Here is a 13,636-nt window from a genome sequence, read left to right as displayed (position 1 = left end):
AGCACAGTCCTGTATTCATTTGTGTATTCGCAGCCCTTGACTTAATGCCTGGCGCAGAAGAAGTGCTCAGCAACCATTTGCAAAATTGAATTGAAAAGAAATATATAGTACTATGTATATGTGAGATAATAGTATTCCTTTCCTACATCGTCTTAGGTCAGATGACAGCAAAATGCTACCACAAGTCTTCTTTTAGCTCCAGGCCAATTTCTAGAAAAGAAAGAAAAATACAATGCTTCCTATTTCCCAAATTCAGGAAATTTGCCTTTGAGGATTTCTGTTAAAGGTGTCCCTGTGATGAGTTAGAAAATAGCACATTCCAACGTAAGGAGTACTAGTCAAAAGGCTTGGCTTTTGATATTGGCCCGACTCAATGATCAGCTGTATGAATTCAAAGGATCTTTTCTGCTTTCTTGTTCTCAATTTCCTCATCCCTTCCCGTCTACTCCCAGTAATAACAATAGCAATAACAATAATATATTACTTCCTTTGTGCCAGAACCTGAGATAAACCCTTCATTGGCATTATCATCCCTTCTAATTCTCATATCAACTCTGTGAATTTGGTGGGATTTTTATGCCCTTTTTGTCAAGAAGGAACTCGAGACACAGAGATGTTAAATAAATTGCCTGGTTAGCTTTGAACTCAGCCAGTTAGATTCAAACCCAAGTCTGTCTGATTCAACCCTCTTAACTAAAGATCTCTATGGACTCCCTAAATAAGCCTACTGCAGTCACCATCAGCACTCCCTAGTCATATTATTAGAGACAAAGAGAAAAGTCAGTGTGAGAGTAATCAAAGAATAATGAATAGTAACATGAATGGTAATAAATACCATTTATTAAATATGTGCTTTGGACATGTTACCTCAATTAATTCATCAGAATGGCCCTATGAGGAAGTCATTGCTATTATTGCCCTTTTAAATTTGAGGGAACTGAGGGTTTCGCAAGGTAATCAATTTAATAAAGGTAATTCAACTAGTAAGTTACATAACTAAAATATCATTTATTAGATCCTAAAGCCAATGCTTGCAATTAATGCACCAAACTATACTCTGAAGTTAGATAGACAGAAAAAAATAATTTTGAAGATAGGCTGCTCCTGTGTTGTAAAAGATTTTATTATTTTCATATCGATAATTCCCTGTTCAAACTTTCTTTCTAAAACTCTAAAGATATATAAGATGACAGCCATGAAATGGATTTAAGCCCTCGGAAAGATGGGCACTTTCAAGAAACAAAGCATTGATCTGTGAGCTAACCTATATCTACATAGACAACGTACAATTGAAAGCTGAGCTTTTGTCAATGGAAAGAGAGTCTTTTCTCAGGTTCCATTTCAGACCTTGGGTATGGGCCAGCCTGGGTCACAGATACAACAGGCTGCCCTATGTCATATGGACAATTTGAGGGGTGTCAAAAAGTACCTCCTCTTCCACCAGCTCTAGCCTTTTGTAGATATGACAACATTATGTACCTACCAGCCAAGCAGCCAAACAACCAAACCTTTTGGATAAATCATCTAGTTCAAATCCTGGCTCTACCTTTCACTAGCAGCGTGAGCTTGAACAAGTTACTCTATGCCTTAGCTTCATAATTTGTAAAATGAGGATGATACTAGTGTCTCCCTTAGAGGGATTGTTGTAGATTGAAGGAATACATGTAAATCACCTAGAAAAGTGACAGTACATAGTAAGCATTTCTAATAGCTAGATGGTGATTGTGGCTGGTATCTGTCAGTTTATCTGTATTCCTCTAGAATATTCTTTGCTAAATGTTCTCTTAATAATCATCAAATGATGCGTACATTATTATTCATTCAGTATTGCAAAAAATAGGAAAAAATCCAAATTTTGTAATTTAATATCATACATTATGTTTTTTTTACTTAAAATGTTAACCAGCTATAACAAAGAATTAAGAAAGTTTGATGATATATGAAACTACTCAGACGTATGTGTTGAAATAAAGTATGCAGAACTGTGTTATATTATGCTACCAAAAACAGAAGAAAAAAGGAGAGGATAATCTAACTTCATATTTGTACCTAATGTACCTAATATTCTCTTATATATGCATAAAAGATCTCTGGTAACTAGTAAACTAAAAATTAAAAAGTGGCTTCTAGTTGGAGAGTGGGTACTGGACAGATGGAGGATGGGGTGGGAGAATGACTTTCATTCTGTAATTTTTGTTTCTTAACTATTTTAAACAAATTCTCTCCCATGATTAACCAACAATATTTTATTAAAGTTTATTTTTATCATCATCATCATTATTATTTCTTTGTCATCAGCAGTTTATGCATGTAAAAAGGGACCCTGGAAAATTTTCACTGGAGAAATCTGAAGGAAAAAAATCATGAGACGGAGCTATTGCCAAAAAACACGCTTCATAAATTTTTGAAGAGTTGGTAGGCCCACCTAAATTTTGGATAATAGTTCATCTTCCTGTGGTCCACCTCTCTATAAGTCATCTAAGTCACCTGTTTGATGGCTTAGAATGCTCAAAGCCCCAGATTTGTTTTTTTCTCAATTGCATGGTTGATTGTGTGAATAGCAGAGTGCATCTAGGCTTCTAGCTACTTGGTTTGGACCTTTCAAGTCTTCTGGCAAGATCAGTTGAAATATGGGATGTGTAAATCCTCCTGACAGGCCAGCCTGTACTCTGCTGCTGCTCGCAGGATTTAGAGTCAAAGAAAATTAATAGGTGAGAGTGAAGAAGAACTTTTAAGATTGACAATGCAACACAATGTCTAAGAAGACTCACAGCTTTATTTCTGCTAGGAAAAGAGGAAAAACTTTTTTTTACAAAATGTTTAAGCAATTGCTTTGCATTATCGGGTAAAGTCCCCAGAAGAAAAAGACCTCCGGGGTTGGAGAGTAGGTTCTTTCCAATTACACTGCATTTCCAAATTTTATTCAATTATAAAGTCTCTCTGAACAATCCCACACTGGTTCATGGGTACCATACTCCCCAAAAGCATAAACAACAGATTCCCAAAAAATAACTGGCTCATCTTAGAGTGAAGGAAAAAAAGTCTAAAAATAGTACCTTGCATAGCCATTCAAATTATTGCTGCTTTTTATGAAATTATTACAGGTAACTCCGCACTAACTTCCTCCTTTGCCCTCACCCCCAGACTCGGGAATTTCTAGCAAAATCATGAGCTACTTTCCAAATGAAGTCTTAGGGTGGGTTTGCAAGCACATGTTTAGAACCCAAGGAATTTGCGTGGAATGGAGAAATAAATTAAATAAATAATAACTAATAAATAATTCAGACAACATTCATTATCTACAAACTTAAATGCCACAAAATGCTAGCTTCAAGGATAGATCCCCCCATAGCCTCTCAGGAAGGTAAGTGTCAGTATAGACTCAGAAAGCACATAGGATGGCTTTATAAATCATTTTGCTTGTCTATTCCCTCTAGGGCAAATCGTGGTGAGGGGAACCACTTTGGTGGCTGATGGGGTTTAAGAGCTCTCTGCAAGGATACTTTCAAGTGGATTTACAAACCAAGGGTAGAAAAACAGTAGGATTACTGCTGCAAGCAAAACGGAAAGAAAATGACTTAGACTGTAAGGAGAGAATAAGAGGGTAAAGAAAGTCAAGATACACAAATAGTTTGGCAGGTTTTAGGGGATAGCTAAGCTGTAGAAAATGGCATACTAATCTGCCTTATCAATTTTATTCGTTGGCCCTATTTGTGTACCCTGCCTGCTTCCTAAACTTATCCTCTCTGGCAGCGGCAGGATGTGATCCACTATCATGTAAACCATTGAAGCTTTTGGTTTGCTTTAAATAATTGTCCTGGCAGACTGAACAGGACAGTGAAGTTTCTCAGATCACATTTCTCTGGAAAAAAATAAACTTGACAAAATTACTGCTGATATAAAGGAAAGAAGAGTTACATGAAGAAAAATAAACATCCTGCAAATCAGGATAAACCTGTGGTGAAGACATAAATTGGTAGAAGCATTCACTGACCTTGGATTTGATTTCTGCATCCCTAAGTCTGGTCACTTGAAATGTTATCTACAATATGTAATAACATATTTTAGAAGTGAGGAAGAGGTAACAATTAGTGGGAATGAGACAAAAGAATTATATGTATGTTGGAAAAACTCAAGTTTGGTCAATAAATCGATTGGTGCTTGTGCTTCTAGAATATATGTGTGGACAAAAGCTAGTGGTTTTAACCATTTTTTCCTTAACCAAATGAAATTCATCTTGCCAAAGAAAACCTAGTGGTTTTCCCATGGGCGGGTGTGAGCTGGAGAGAGTCCCCAAACGATGGTTAGGTAGTATCCAGCAGCCATTTTATTGCTCTCGAATGTGGCCTGGGTTGTTTGCTGATTCCAATAGCAGTACCTGAGCTTCATCAGAATTTCCAGGGCCCTCAGGTTATGAAAGCCATGAAATGGTCTAGATGACTTCTCCAAGTCCCATTGGTTGTAGGAGTCTGAGGTTTCAGTGACTTGCTTGCCCCACCGCTAGTACTGAGAAAAGTGCTTTTGAAATGTCATCAAGAATCAAGTTGGTATGAGATCTCTATTATGTTTCTCAAATTACTATGGAAGATATGTTCAGCTTTCAGCCCAACAAGAAATAGAGCTAATCTCTTAAAGAACATTATTCACAGTGACAGCCAAGTTAGAATGTTAGCCTCTGGAAGCTATTTTTAGATAAATGCAAAGAAGTCCTATCATCCAGTCCCCGAGAGACACGCATTGGCAATTCCATTTGATCATTCCACGCACGGTGTCCATTTCCTATTACTCCTCAATCCTTCTACTTTCAAGAAGTTTATAGGAGTGATCAGCAAAGTCACAGAATTTCAGAACTATGAAGGACTTTAGAAATTATCTAGACTTAGAACAATTGACTGATTTTACCAGTAAGTAAACAGAGGCCAGAAATGAAAAATTAATTGGCATAGATCATTCAGTGAGTTTTTGGCACCACTAAGATAGGATCCAGGGCTTCTGTTCTATTTTCACATGATTGTAAAGAGTCATATAATTTCACTTTAAGACCCTAAATAAAGGAATCAATACAATATGAGAAGTTGATGAGAAAAGAGAGACAGGTGTAAGACGGTGTAAACAGACTGGGACTATTTTGTTTGATATGTTTGTTTGATATGTATCTGTAGGGTTCCATTAAGGTCACTGAGTCTTCAGCTCAACCACTTGAGTTATGGGAAATGTCTCCACATCTTCCTCTGAAATGCTGGTCTGACTGCCCTAATCAGTGAAGATTGTATTGAGTTGGGCCCCAATGCCATGATGGGGGTAGGAATCATAGGACATATCTATGGGAACATCATAGCGGGGTGTACCAGCCTGAAAGGGAGTTGAATGTACATGCCCTGAGCTTAGACTAGCAGAGGGGTAATGGGGCATGAAACTGTAGGATTTATCCAGGTCAGGGGAGGCATCTTGCTTCAAGGAGAAGTTCCCACTGATGCTCAGGGGTGGAGTAAGTGGGCCCTCATAAGGTGGTGTACCGCAGTCAGGTGGGTGGCTCCCAAAGGATGATTCTCCCAAACTCTTGAATACTGGGGGTTTGAGATTAATAAGATGTGTTTCCATATGGCCATAAGGAGGGCTGGGGAGCCCAGGAGACTGATAGTTGAAGTTGTGGACAGAGATGGCAGAGTCACAAATAGGAGATTTCTCCTCACACTTCTCCAGGAGGACAGACTGAGAGCCCAACTGGAGGCATCCAGCCACCAGGTTGCTTGTGGGCTGAGAGAGCCCTTTACAGAGCATCTCCACAAAGCCCTTCCCTTCAGGTGTCTGTCCAGTTTCTAGGACCTCAGACAACGCCCAAATATAGTTCCTGGCCAGTCTAAGAGTCTCTATCTTGGAGAGCTTTTGGGTCTTAGAGTAGCACGGCATGACCCTCCTCAGGTTGTCCAGGGCATCGTTCAGGCCGTGCATCCGGGTCCGTTCCCTAGCATTAGCCTTGACTCTTCGAGCCCTGAATCTCTCAAGGCGAGCTTTCGTCATCTTCTTTTTCTTGGGACCTCTTCTCTTAGGCTTCTCCCCATCTTCTTCCTCCTCTTCTTCCTCCTCAATACTGTCATGCTCTTCAGCTAAGCTGCCAGGCATCCCATAAGCAGCTGGTCTTCTCTCCTCCTCCTTTATCTCATTCTGAGAAGCCGGACCTTTGTCCATCCAAGATGGTGTGTTGACCAACTCTGTCATCTCCTTGGGTTTCACATAAGATTTTGCCATTTCCAGACTCTGGAAAAGGAAACAGCAATGGTTAGTGCCTGTGAACATCTGATTTGATTTAAAACTAAATTTTCTTTTTATGTCTTAGATGTAAAGCACAGAATTTGTATTGGAATTCAACTTATAATTATCTAGCCCAAGTTCTCCATTCTAAATAACTAATCTAGGGCTTCCCTGGTGGCGCAGTGGTTGGGGGTCCGCCTGCCGATGCAGGGGACGCGGGTTCGTGCCCCAGTCCGGGAAGATCCCACATGCCGCGGAGCGGCTGGACCCGTGAGCCATGGCCGCTGAGCCTGCGCGTCCGGAGCCTGTGCTCCGCAACGGGAGAGGCCACAGCAGTGAGAGGCCCGCGTACCGCAAAAATAAATAAATAAATAAATTAATTAATAAGTAAGTAAATAAATAACTAATCTAAACTCAGATAAATGCCCAGGACACTCACTTAACTATAGCATTTATAAGAAAATCAACTATAGGAAAAGGAAATTGACTTCATTATTCATAGCAGAGTCAATACCCAACTCTTTTTATTCTCAGGTTCTTTATCTCATGGATATTTTATGCAAAAACCACTCAAAACATGTTTTTCTTTCTTCCCAGAATTCAGATCATAAAAGGAAATAGCTAAGGTGAGCATATAAATTATTGTCCAAATAGAGAAACTTCTGATATTACATAATAATATGTAAACAATAATTGTAATATTGCAAAATTTTAAAAGAATATCAAACAATCACATAAGAAAACTGTCATATAACTATACCACAAAATAAATGAAAAAGTGTAATGAGATCATTCAGACTTTGTACATGTTCTCCAAAGGACTACTCAATCTCTATTTAGAGACACATATATACATCTGACTCTTAACATCCCTTGTTTCCTACTGACTCTGCTGGTACACAACATGATCATGAAATATTTCTCTCACCATCACCATTTTGTTTTTCAGTAAGCACCTTGTGGTCTGTCTAGTGTTCGTGGTGTTAGAGGTGTTAGTAACATGGTGTCTAGAAAGCATCAGGAAAAGAGAGGAGGTCACCACTGGTTATCTTTCAAATCCACCCATATGTTAAAAGTGAGAACTCTTCATTGAACACGCATCTCACACCCTCAGACAAGAATACAGCAGCAGCTCGAATTACAAGCCAGAAGTCTGCCAAACCTATTTAAGATTATTTTAGTGCAACTATTATAAGATTTCATTAAAAATGGAAAATCTGGAACAGATTTTAAACTTCACAGAACATAGTGACTGCAAACATAGCGCAGACTATTTCAGACAAACATGCAAATAGTCGGACTAACTCACTTGCCTAACAGATACTGTTTAGTCAGAATTTTCTATGAAAAATTTGCAATTGTAAAACTTACTTGAAAACCAAAAGAGCCTGGTGGTTTAGTCAATATTTTGCATTCAATTCTGGAAGAGCCTGAATTGTTTTGAGATTTGTTGAGAGATTCGTAGGTATACAATTTACCAAATAAAAGTATCTGATAAACTCCATTGGGGCATCCCAGTTCCACCAGCTAGTCTTCGAAATGTTAAACCCTCCGTCACCTTTGTATATTAGAAAGGGGAGAGCATGATAAATGTTTTTTGATCCTTGAGGCTTGAGTCTCAAATCAATGAATGCAGGAATTAGTACATAGCTTTTAAAAATATAAATATATGATTTGACTTGTTTCTGGCAATCTGAGCTTGTTTTCCTTGTAACCTCATTTACCTCCTATAAATAATTAATGTGACTGCATTGCAAAAACAGCCTAGGTTCATGTTAATCAGCACGGAAATCATGTCAGCTTGACTTACTCACTTAATAAGGCTTCCTGGGTAAGCAGCTTGATTGAAAACACACATTGGAACCTATTGGTCAACCGGCTAGCCAGGCCAAGTCAGAAAATCCCACTTTTAATATGGATGATGGAGCTTGTGTGCTGAGCTGCACTTCTAACGCAGGCAGATATCCAGAGGGAGGGTGAAAGACCTAATTAACTTTCTGTTAAAGTAACACAGACCTTTCAGAGGCAGGTGCACTCCGAGGCCAAAGAGGATGGAGTGGGCTTGGGAAACCTAATGTTCCTCACGCCATTATAATAACATTTGTGTAGTCTTAGAGCAAAACTTTAAGGGAGAAGGGGATTGTTATGCTCATTTTATGGTCGAGGTCACTGCAGGTCAGGTAAATTAAGTACTGGAAATGCTAAGACATACAGCAGGTAGAGCAGGACCTGACACCAGTTCTTCTGATTCCAAATACTAGGTTTTATGCTTTTTTTTCTCCTTTTTATTTTCATCACAGCTATGGGGAAGAAAGAAAGGCACTTTGACTTCAGGAGATGTGGATCAGTAGAGCAAGTCACCAGGAAACGATCCTCAACCAGAGGGAGGCTAGTTTAAGTGTTCTCTGCTTTTTAACTCTCATATTCCAGGATTCCTTCCTCTTTCAAATTGTTTTCTTGTTGCTTTCATTCATTTATTCCCCCCTCTTTTTTTACTCTGTTTCCTTCTCCTTTGCCTCTTCCTTCTGTTTCTCTCATCTCCTCTTCACTGTCATCATTATCACTGGGTCGTACATACATGCGTGGAAAGGAGAGCAGGAGAGGAAAGGAGAGTCCCCTGAATTGCCCCTGAAACTCAATACCAACCTAGCCTCTGCATTTGAGCTTTTTTATCATCCCCACCTCCGTACCTCTGGACACTAGCCAAGCTCTGTCAATCCTCCCGTCTATCACGAAGTGGGATTAAGAGAACAGAGTAGGCTACCCTTTGCCTTTAATGCAACGTGATGGTTTCTGTAAGAGTCAAAGAGCTGCTTTCAAATCAGATTTACAGCAGGTATAAAGGAAAAAAACCAAATGACTTTGGCTAAAACAATATAAAAGGCAACCAGTTTTCATCTTTGTTCTCTTACTAACCATGGAAAGGATGTAGATGGCTCCAGTTTAACTTTCTCCTTTCCCATAGGTACTGGTCCCTTAGCTCTGAGGGAATCCCATGAATATGTAGCGTAGTTTCAAAAGCATGGAAGCTGGAATAATGCACATTCTAATCCCAGTTCTTTTTATTCCTAGTTGTTGGTCTCAAACACATTATATCAGCTCTCTGATCTTTCATTTCCTCTTTGATAAAATAGGGGTACGATATATTTTATGTGGTTTTGCAAGTCAGAAATATGAGAAAGGATTCTGTAAACTTTAAATGCTATAAAACACTATCCATATTAGTCTTCTGTTTAGTCTTGGGTTTTCTTATCTAACTCATTCACACATTCGCTTATTCAAAAATAAAAATTATTTCTCATGGGTGAATAATAAAAGGAGACTGTATTAATTACTGTGCCTGTTATCTGTTTGGAACCTCCTCTGATTGGCTCAGAAGATCATCTGATAATTGCCTAATAACCTTCCCTTTTCCCCAATGTGGCTAGACAGCACAGACCCTGGAGTCAGGTTACCTGAGTTCAAATTTCAGCTCATTTGCTTACTAGGTATGTGACCTTAGGCAAGCTTCATAATCTTTCTGTGCCTCAGTCTCCTCCTCTTTAAAATAGGAATAATCATAGCCCTACCTCACCAGATTATTGTGAGCATAAAATGAACTAATACCTTTAAAGACTTTGAATAGTGCCAGACATCATAAATGCCATGTAAGTGTTAGGTATTTTGTTCCTAAAGTTCACCATGAGTTTTTCTGGCCAGGTGGACACAATAGGTGTAATTACACTCTATGTTTAATGTTGATTTTATGCCAGCAAGAGCCAATGGCTCCATCTCAACAGCCATTTCAAAAAATTCCCTGATAAACCCACTCCCCCAACCTCCTAATGAAATTAAATATGAAAGCTCCTGTTCTGTTACAAAGGGTGAGGAAACAGAGCTCTATCAGCTGCCTCTACTGGGTTGACTAAAACTCTTCCACCAGATTCCAGAAGGAAGTTAGCCTCTTGCATCCTGTTTTATAACTGGGAGACAGCAGTTGGCTGGACTCCTCCTCAGTCATATGAATTTTCAGGGTCATGAAGTTTCTGGTGGAATACAGACCATGCTTGGCACTTGGACATTTTTCCTTTTGTCTCTGCTTAAACAATATTGGGGATAAGATTTTCCTACCAGAATCGGGAGCCAGAGCTCAGAGGAGAAAGATGAAGAGTCTCTCAAATAGAAGTAAAAGCTAGGACTCCTCAGAGATAAAGAAAAAAACCTTTCCTTTGACTTTTTCCACCTAAATATCTTCAATGCGTTAAAAAGTTAGCAGAAGAAAAATAAAAAAAGACAAACATCCAGTTTTCGATTTGAGAGTTGAAAGTATGTGTGATGCACTTCTGAGTTTTGATCAAGGAAACCAACTTGGCTCTCTCTAGAACAGGTACCCATTTCTACCATGGATCTCAGCCTGTGAATGAATCAGCTCAGAGGTGTATTGAAAGGAGCATAAAACTGAAACCCTGTTCCATCACTCACGTATTATATGAGCCCAGAAAAATTATTTTAATTATTTTACCCTTGGGGCAAAATGGAAATAATATTTTTGCCTTTCACGTCTCATTTAGAAGCTTTTATGAAAGCAAGTACTTTGTAAAGTTATTATGGAAATGGAAGGGTTGGCAACTGTTTGATAGAAGCTGTACGGGAAAGTCTGTAGCACTATTGCACAAAGTATCCTGATACACCATTTTTAGGTTTCCCCAATTCCTAGAAAAGAAATTAGCTCTCAAAATATACATGAAGCACATTCCAGTATGACCCAAGTCGATGAATACTGGCTCTGGAGGCACAATACGGGCCCCCCTGCAACCCCCAAACACATTCTGATCCTATAAAGCTCATTTTATTTTTTAATCTTGGAATTTAGATTTCCTTATGTATCTACACTTTATAACAGAATTTCCCCCTTTTTAAAGGGTCCTTCTGTGAAATTTTAAGTTTAGCCAATTCTCTCAAATTCAAAATTCTTTTCCACATTTTTTTTCATTTTTTAAAAATCTGTTCTGGAAAAAAATGTTTGCTGAGGCAATGATTATGGCGACCCCATACTTTCATCACTAGGGCTGACGTCATTGGGCATACTACTGTGTGGGGCTGTCCTGGAATTCATCCTACACTTTTACTAATTTTTGAGTTGTTGCGGAGAAGTTTCAATTGACGAATAAGTGAGTAAGGAGCTTTTGCATGTGTGTTTGTGGTGATTAGACAGTGTCTTTCCTCTTAAAAGCTGATTGTACTAACTTCACCTCCTGATCCTATGACTAAATCCTAAATACAACAGGAAGGGGACTATTCAGCCCAGTTTCTAGGGAATCTAAGCATCAGAGAGACTGAATGCCTTGCTTGGATTTACAAAGTCTGCACTGAAGGCAGAATGCAGACCAGGGTGCTCATAAGTTGTGCTGCCTGGAAACAGCCATTAGGCTGTTCTGTGCTCTTCCTATTCAAACTTTTACATGCTCCACTTTCCTTGTTGATTAATACCTGTACACACACACACACACACCCCTTATCCAGCATAGACATGTCATACTTTAGTTTTCATAGCCTCAGATCCTAACCGTGAACTTTGCAAACAGAAGTTACTCAATCCTTCAGTTTTCCTCCTTGTTCTTCAGCATTTCATCTCTGGTCCCTCTGTCAAAAAATGAGGGAGGCATTTTACATTTATTATTATTTTTCTGAACACATTTTTAGGGGTGGGTGAATGACGAGAGGCAGAGGAGGCAAAAATATATATGGACAATCTTTCTCTTCTGATTTCCCATCTGAAAGCGCTGAGGAAAAGGAAAGGTCCCACCACTGATGCCAAATGTCTAAGGATTTTTAGCAGAGAAAATGGGGGCAATGGCGAGAATATGCCCCATGGCTTTCCAACATCTTTTCTCATTCCCTTTTCTAGTGTCATTTCCTTACGCACCCCACCCCCTTCACTCTTTGCAGAGCCAAAACAACTGTAAGCAGAGTGGTGGATTAGGTCAATTCTTTCAACGTATTTGGTAAGCCACCTCAGGAAAGCAGTTAAACTTTTTGGCCCTTTTCTTCAGCATTAATAAAATGGAAGAATGGGCTTGACAGCAATGGGAGGATAATTTGTAATCTCTATTTTATAAAAATGATTGAGAGTATCTGAGTTTCACTTTGAGTGACAGGTGCTATGGGAATTAGTGACATTATTACAATTTTAATATCTGTCCCTAAGTGTTCTGGCTCTCTCTGCTTCTCTATTCAAGTTTCCAAAATCCTGCTCCCTCCTTATTTAGCCCAGAAGAGACTTACCTCACACCAACTACTCCTCTAGGTCTGCAGGAACTACCCACAGAAACTTTAGTAGTCCCCATACCACCCCATCCGCTGGCTCACCTCTGTCAGTGGCAATCCCTGGCGTGAACTCTGTGAATCTGTGTCCTGGAGGAGACTCAGAGAAGCCAAGTCTCCCTGACCATCCAGATCATAGGAGGAGGTGCTTTTAGCGATCCATGTTAAACCCGGCCACTGCCTCTTAGGAATGCCCCCGGGTCTGGTTCCTCTGACTGCTACTTATTCTACTCCTTCCTTGGAGTTCTGTATGCTCCTCCAGGACGCCTTGGGCTGATGCAGCTAGTTTAGTTGGTCTTCAGTACCTCCTCTCCCTGGTTAGTTCCCTGGAGTGGAGCTTTCAGGACCACAGCCTCTGGGCAGCTCCTGCGCTCTGGCCGGAGGCTCGGAGTTGCAGCAGTTTTGATTGCTTTCCCAGCTGCCCAGGGAGGGGTGATACTGCCCGCAGTCTAACTCCTCCCTTTCCACAGCCGAAAGACACGCCCACTTCAAAGGGTTCCTCTGGTCAGGTCCTGCTTAGCCATTTGTTTGTTGGTTGGTTTGTTGGTTTAAATGGGGATAGAGGTTGGTAGAAAGGGAATATGGGAGGAGAGTTGCTGAAGTTGAGAGGTAATAAGAGCTAATAAGAGCTAATAAGAGCAAATAAAAATATTGGTCCACGTCTGAAGAGTCAAAGAATGAGAAAGGTACATGCCCACGACACAGCATCATTGACTGTTACCTTACACATGTGGATTGGAGTCTTTGGCTTTAAAACTTCCAAACTCTAAAAATAGAAGGAAGAAGAATCTTTCTCTCCCTTCTTTCTAACCTGTCAAACACTCCCATTTAAAACCCTTTCATTTTAATATAGACAAAGCTATATCTATATTTATTGTACTGTTCTTTCAACTTTTCTGTTTGTTTGAAATTTTAAAAACAAAAAGCAAATGAGTAAAATCTTTTATTCTGAGGACACTTAACTCCCCAAATTACAAATTGGAATTCGCTGTTGTTTTTCAAAAATATATCATTAAGCATTCAGGTAGAAAAAGTTCACCTGATTGGTAATGAACTTGGAAGGAAAGAAGGGTCAAATAAT

General features: G+C 39.5%; 2 protein-coding genes across 2 annotated transcripts in view; one reads left to right on the top strand and one right to left on the bottom strand.

Moving 5' to 3' along the window:
• The window catches only part of TESPA1 (thymocyte expressed, positive selection associated 1), a 125,913-nt gene that overhangs the window by 44,869 nt on the left and 67,408 nt on the right, over window positions 1-13,636 (top strand). The window lies entirely within an intron of this gene.
• Window positions 375-6,258, bottom strand: NEUROD4 (neuronal differentiation 4). Its single transcript, XM_082850824.1, has one exon. The coding sequence runs from the start codon at window positions 6,247-6,249 to the stop codon at window positions 5,254-5,256; it is 996 nt and encodes a 331-aa protein (XP_082706950.1). The 5' UTR covers window positions 6,250-6,258; the 3' UTR covers window positions 375-5,253.

The sequence above is a fragment of the Leucopleurus acutus genome (genome assembly GCF_964270905.1).
Source record: "Leucopleurus acutus genome assembly, chromosome: 11".
Taxonomy (NCBI): Eukaryota; Metazoa; Chordata; class Mammalia; order Artiodactyla; family Delphinidae; genus Leucopleurus; species Leucopleurus acutus.
This window is presented reverse-complemented; position numbering and strand designations above follow the sequence as displayed.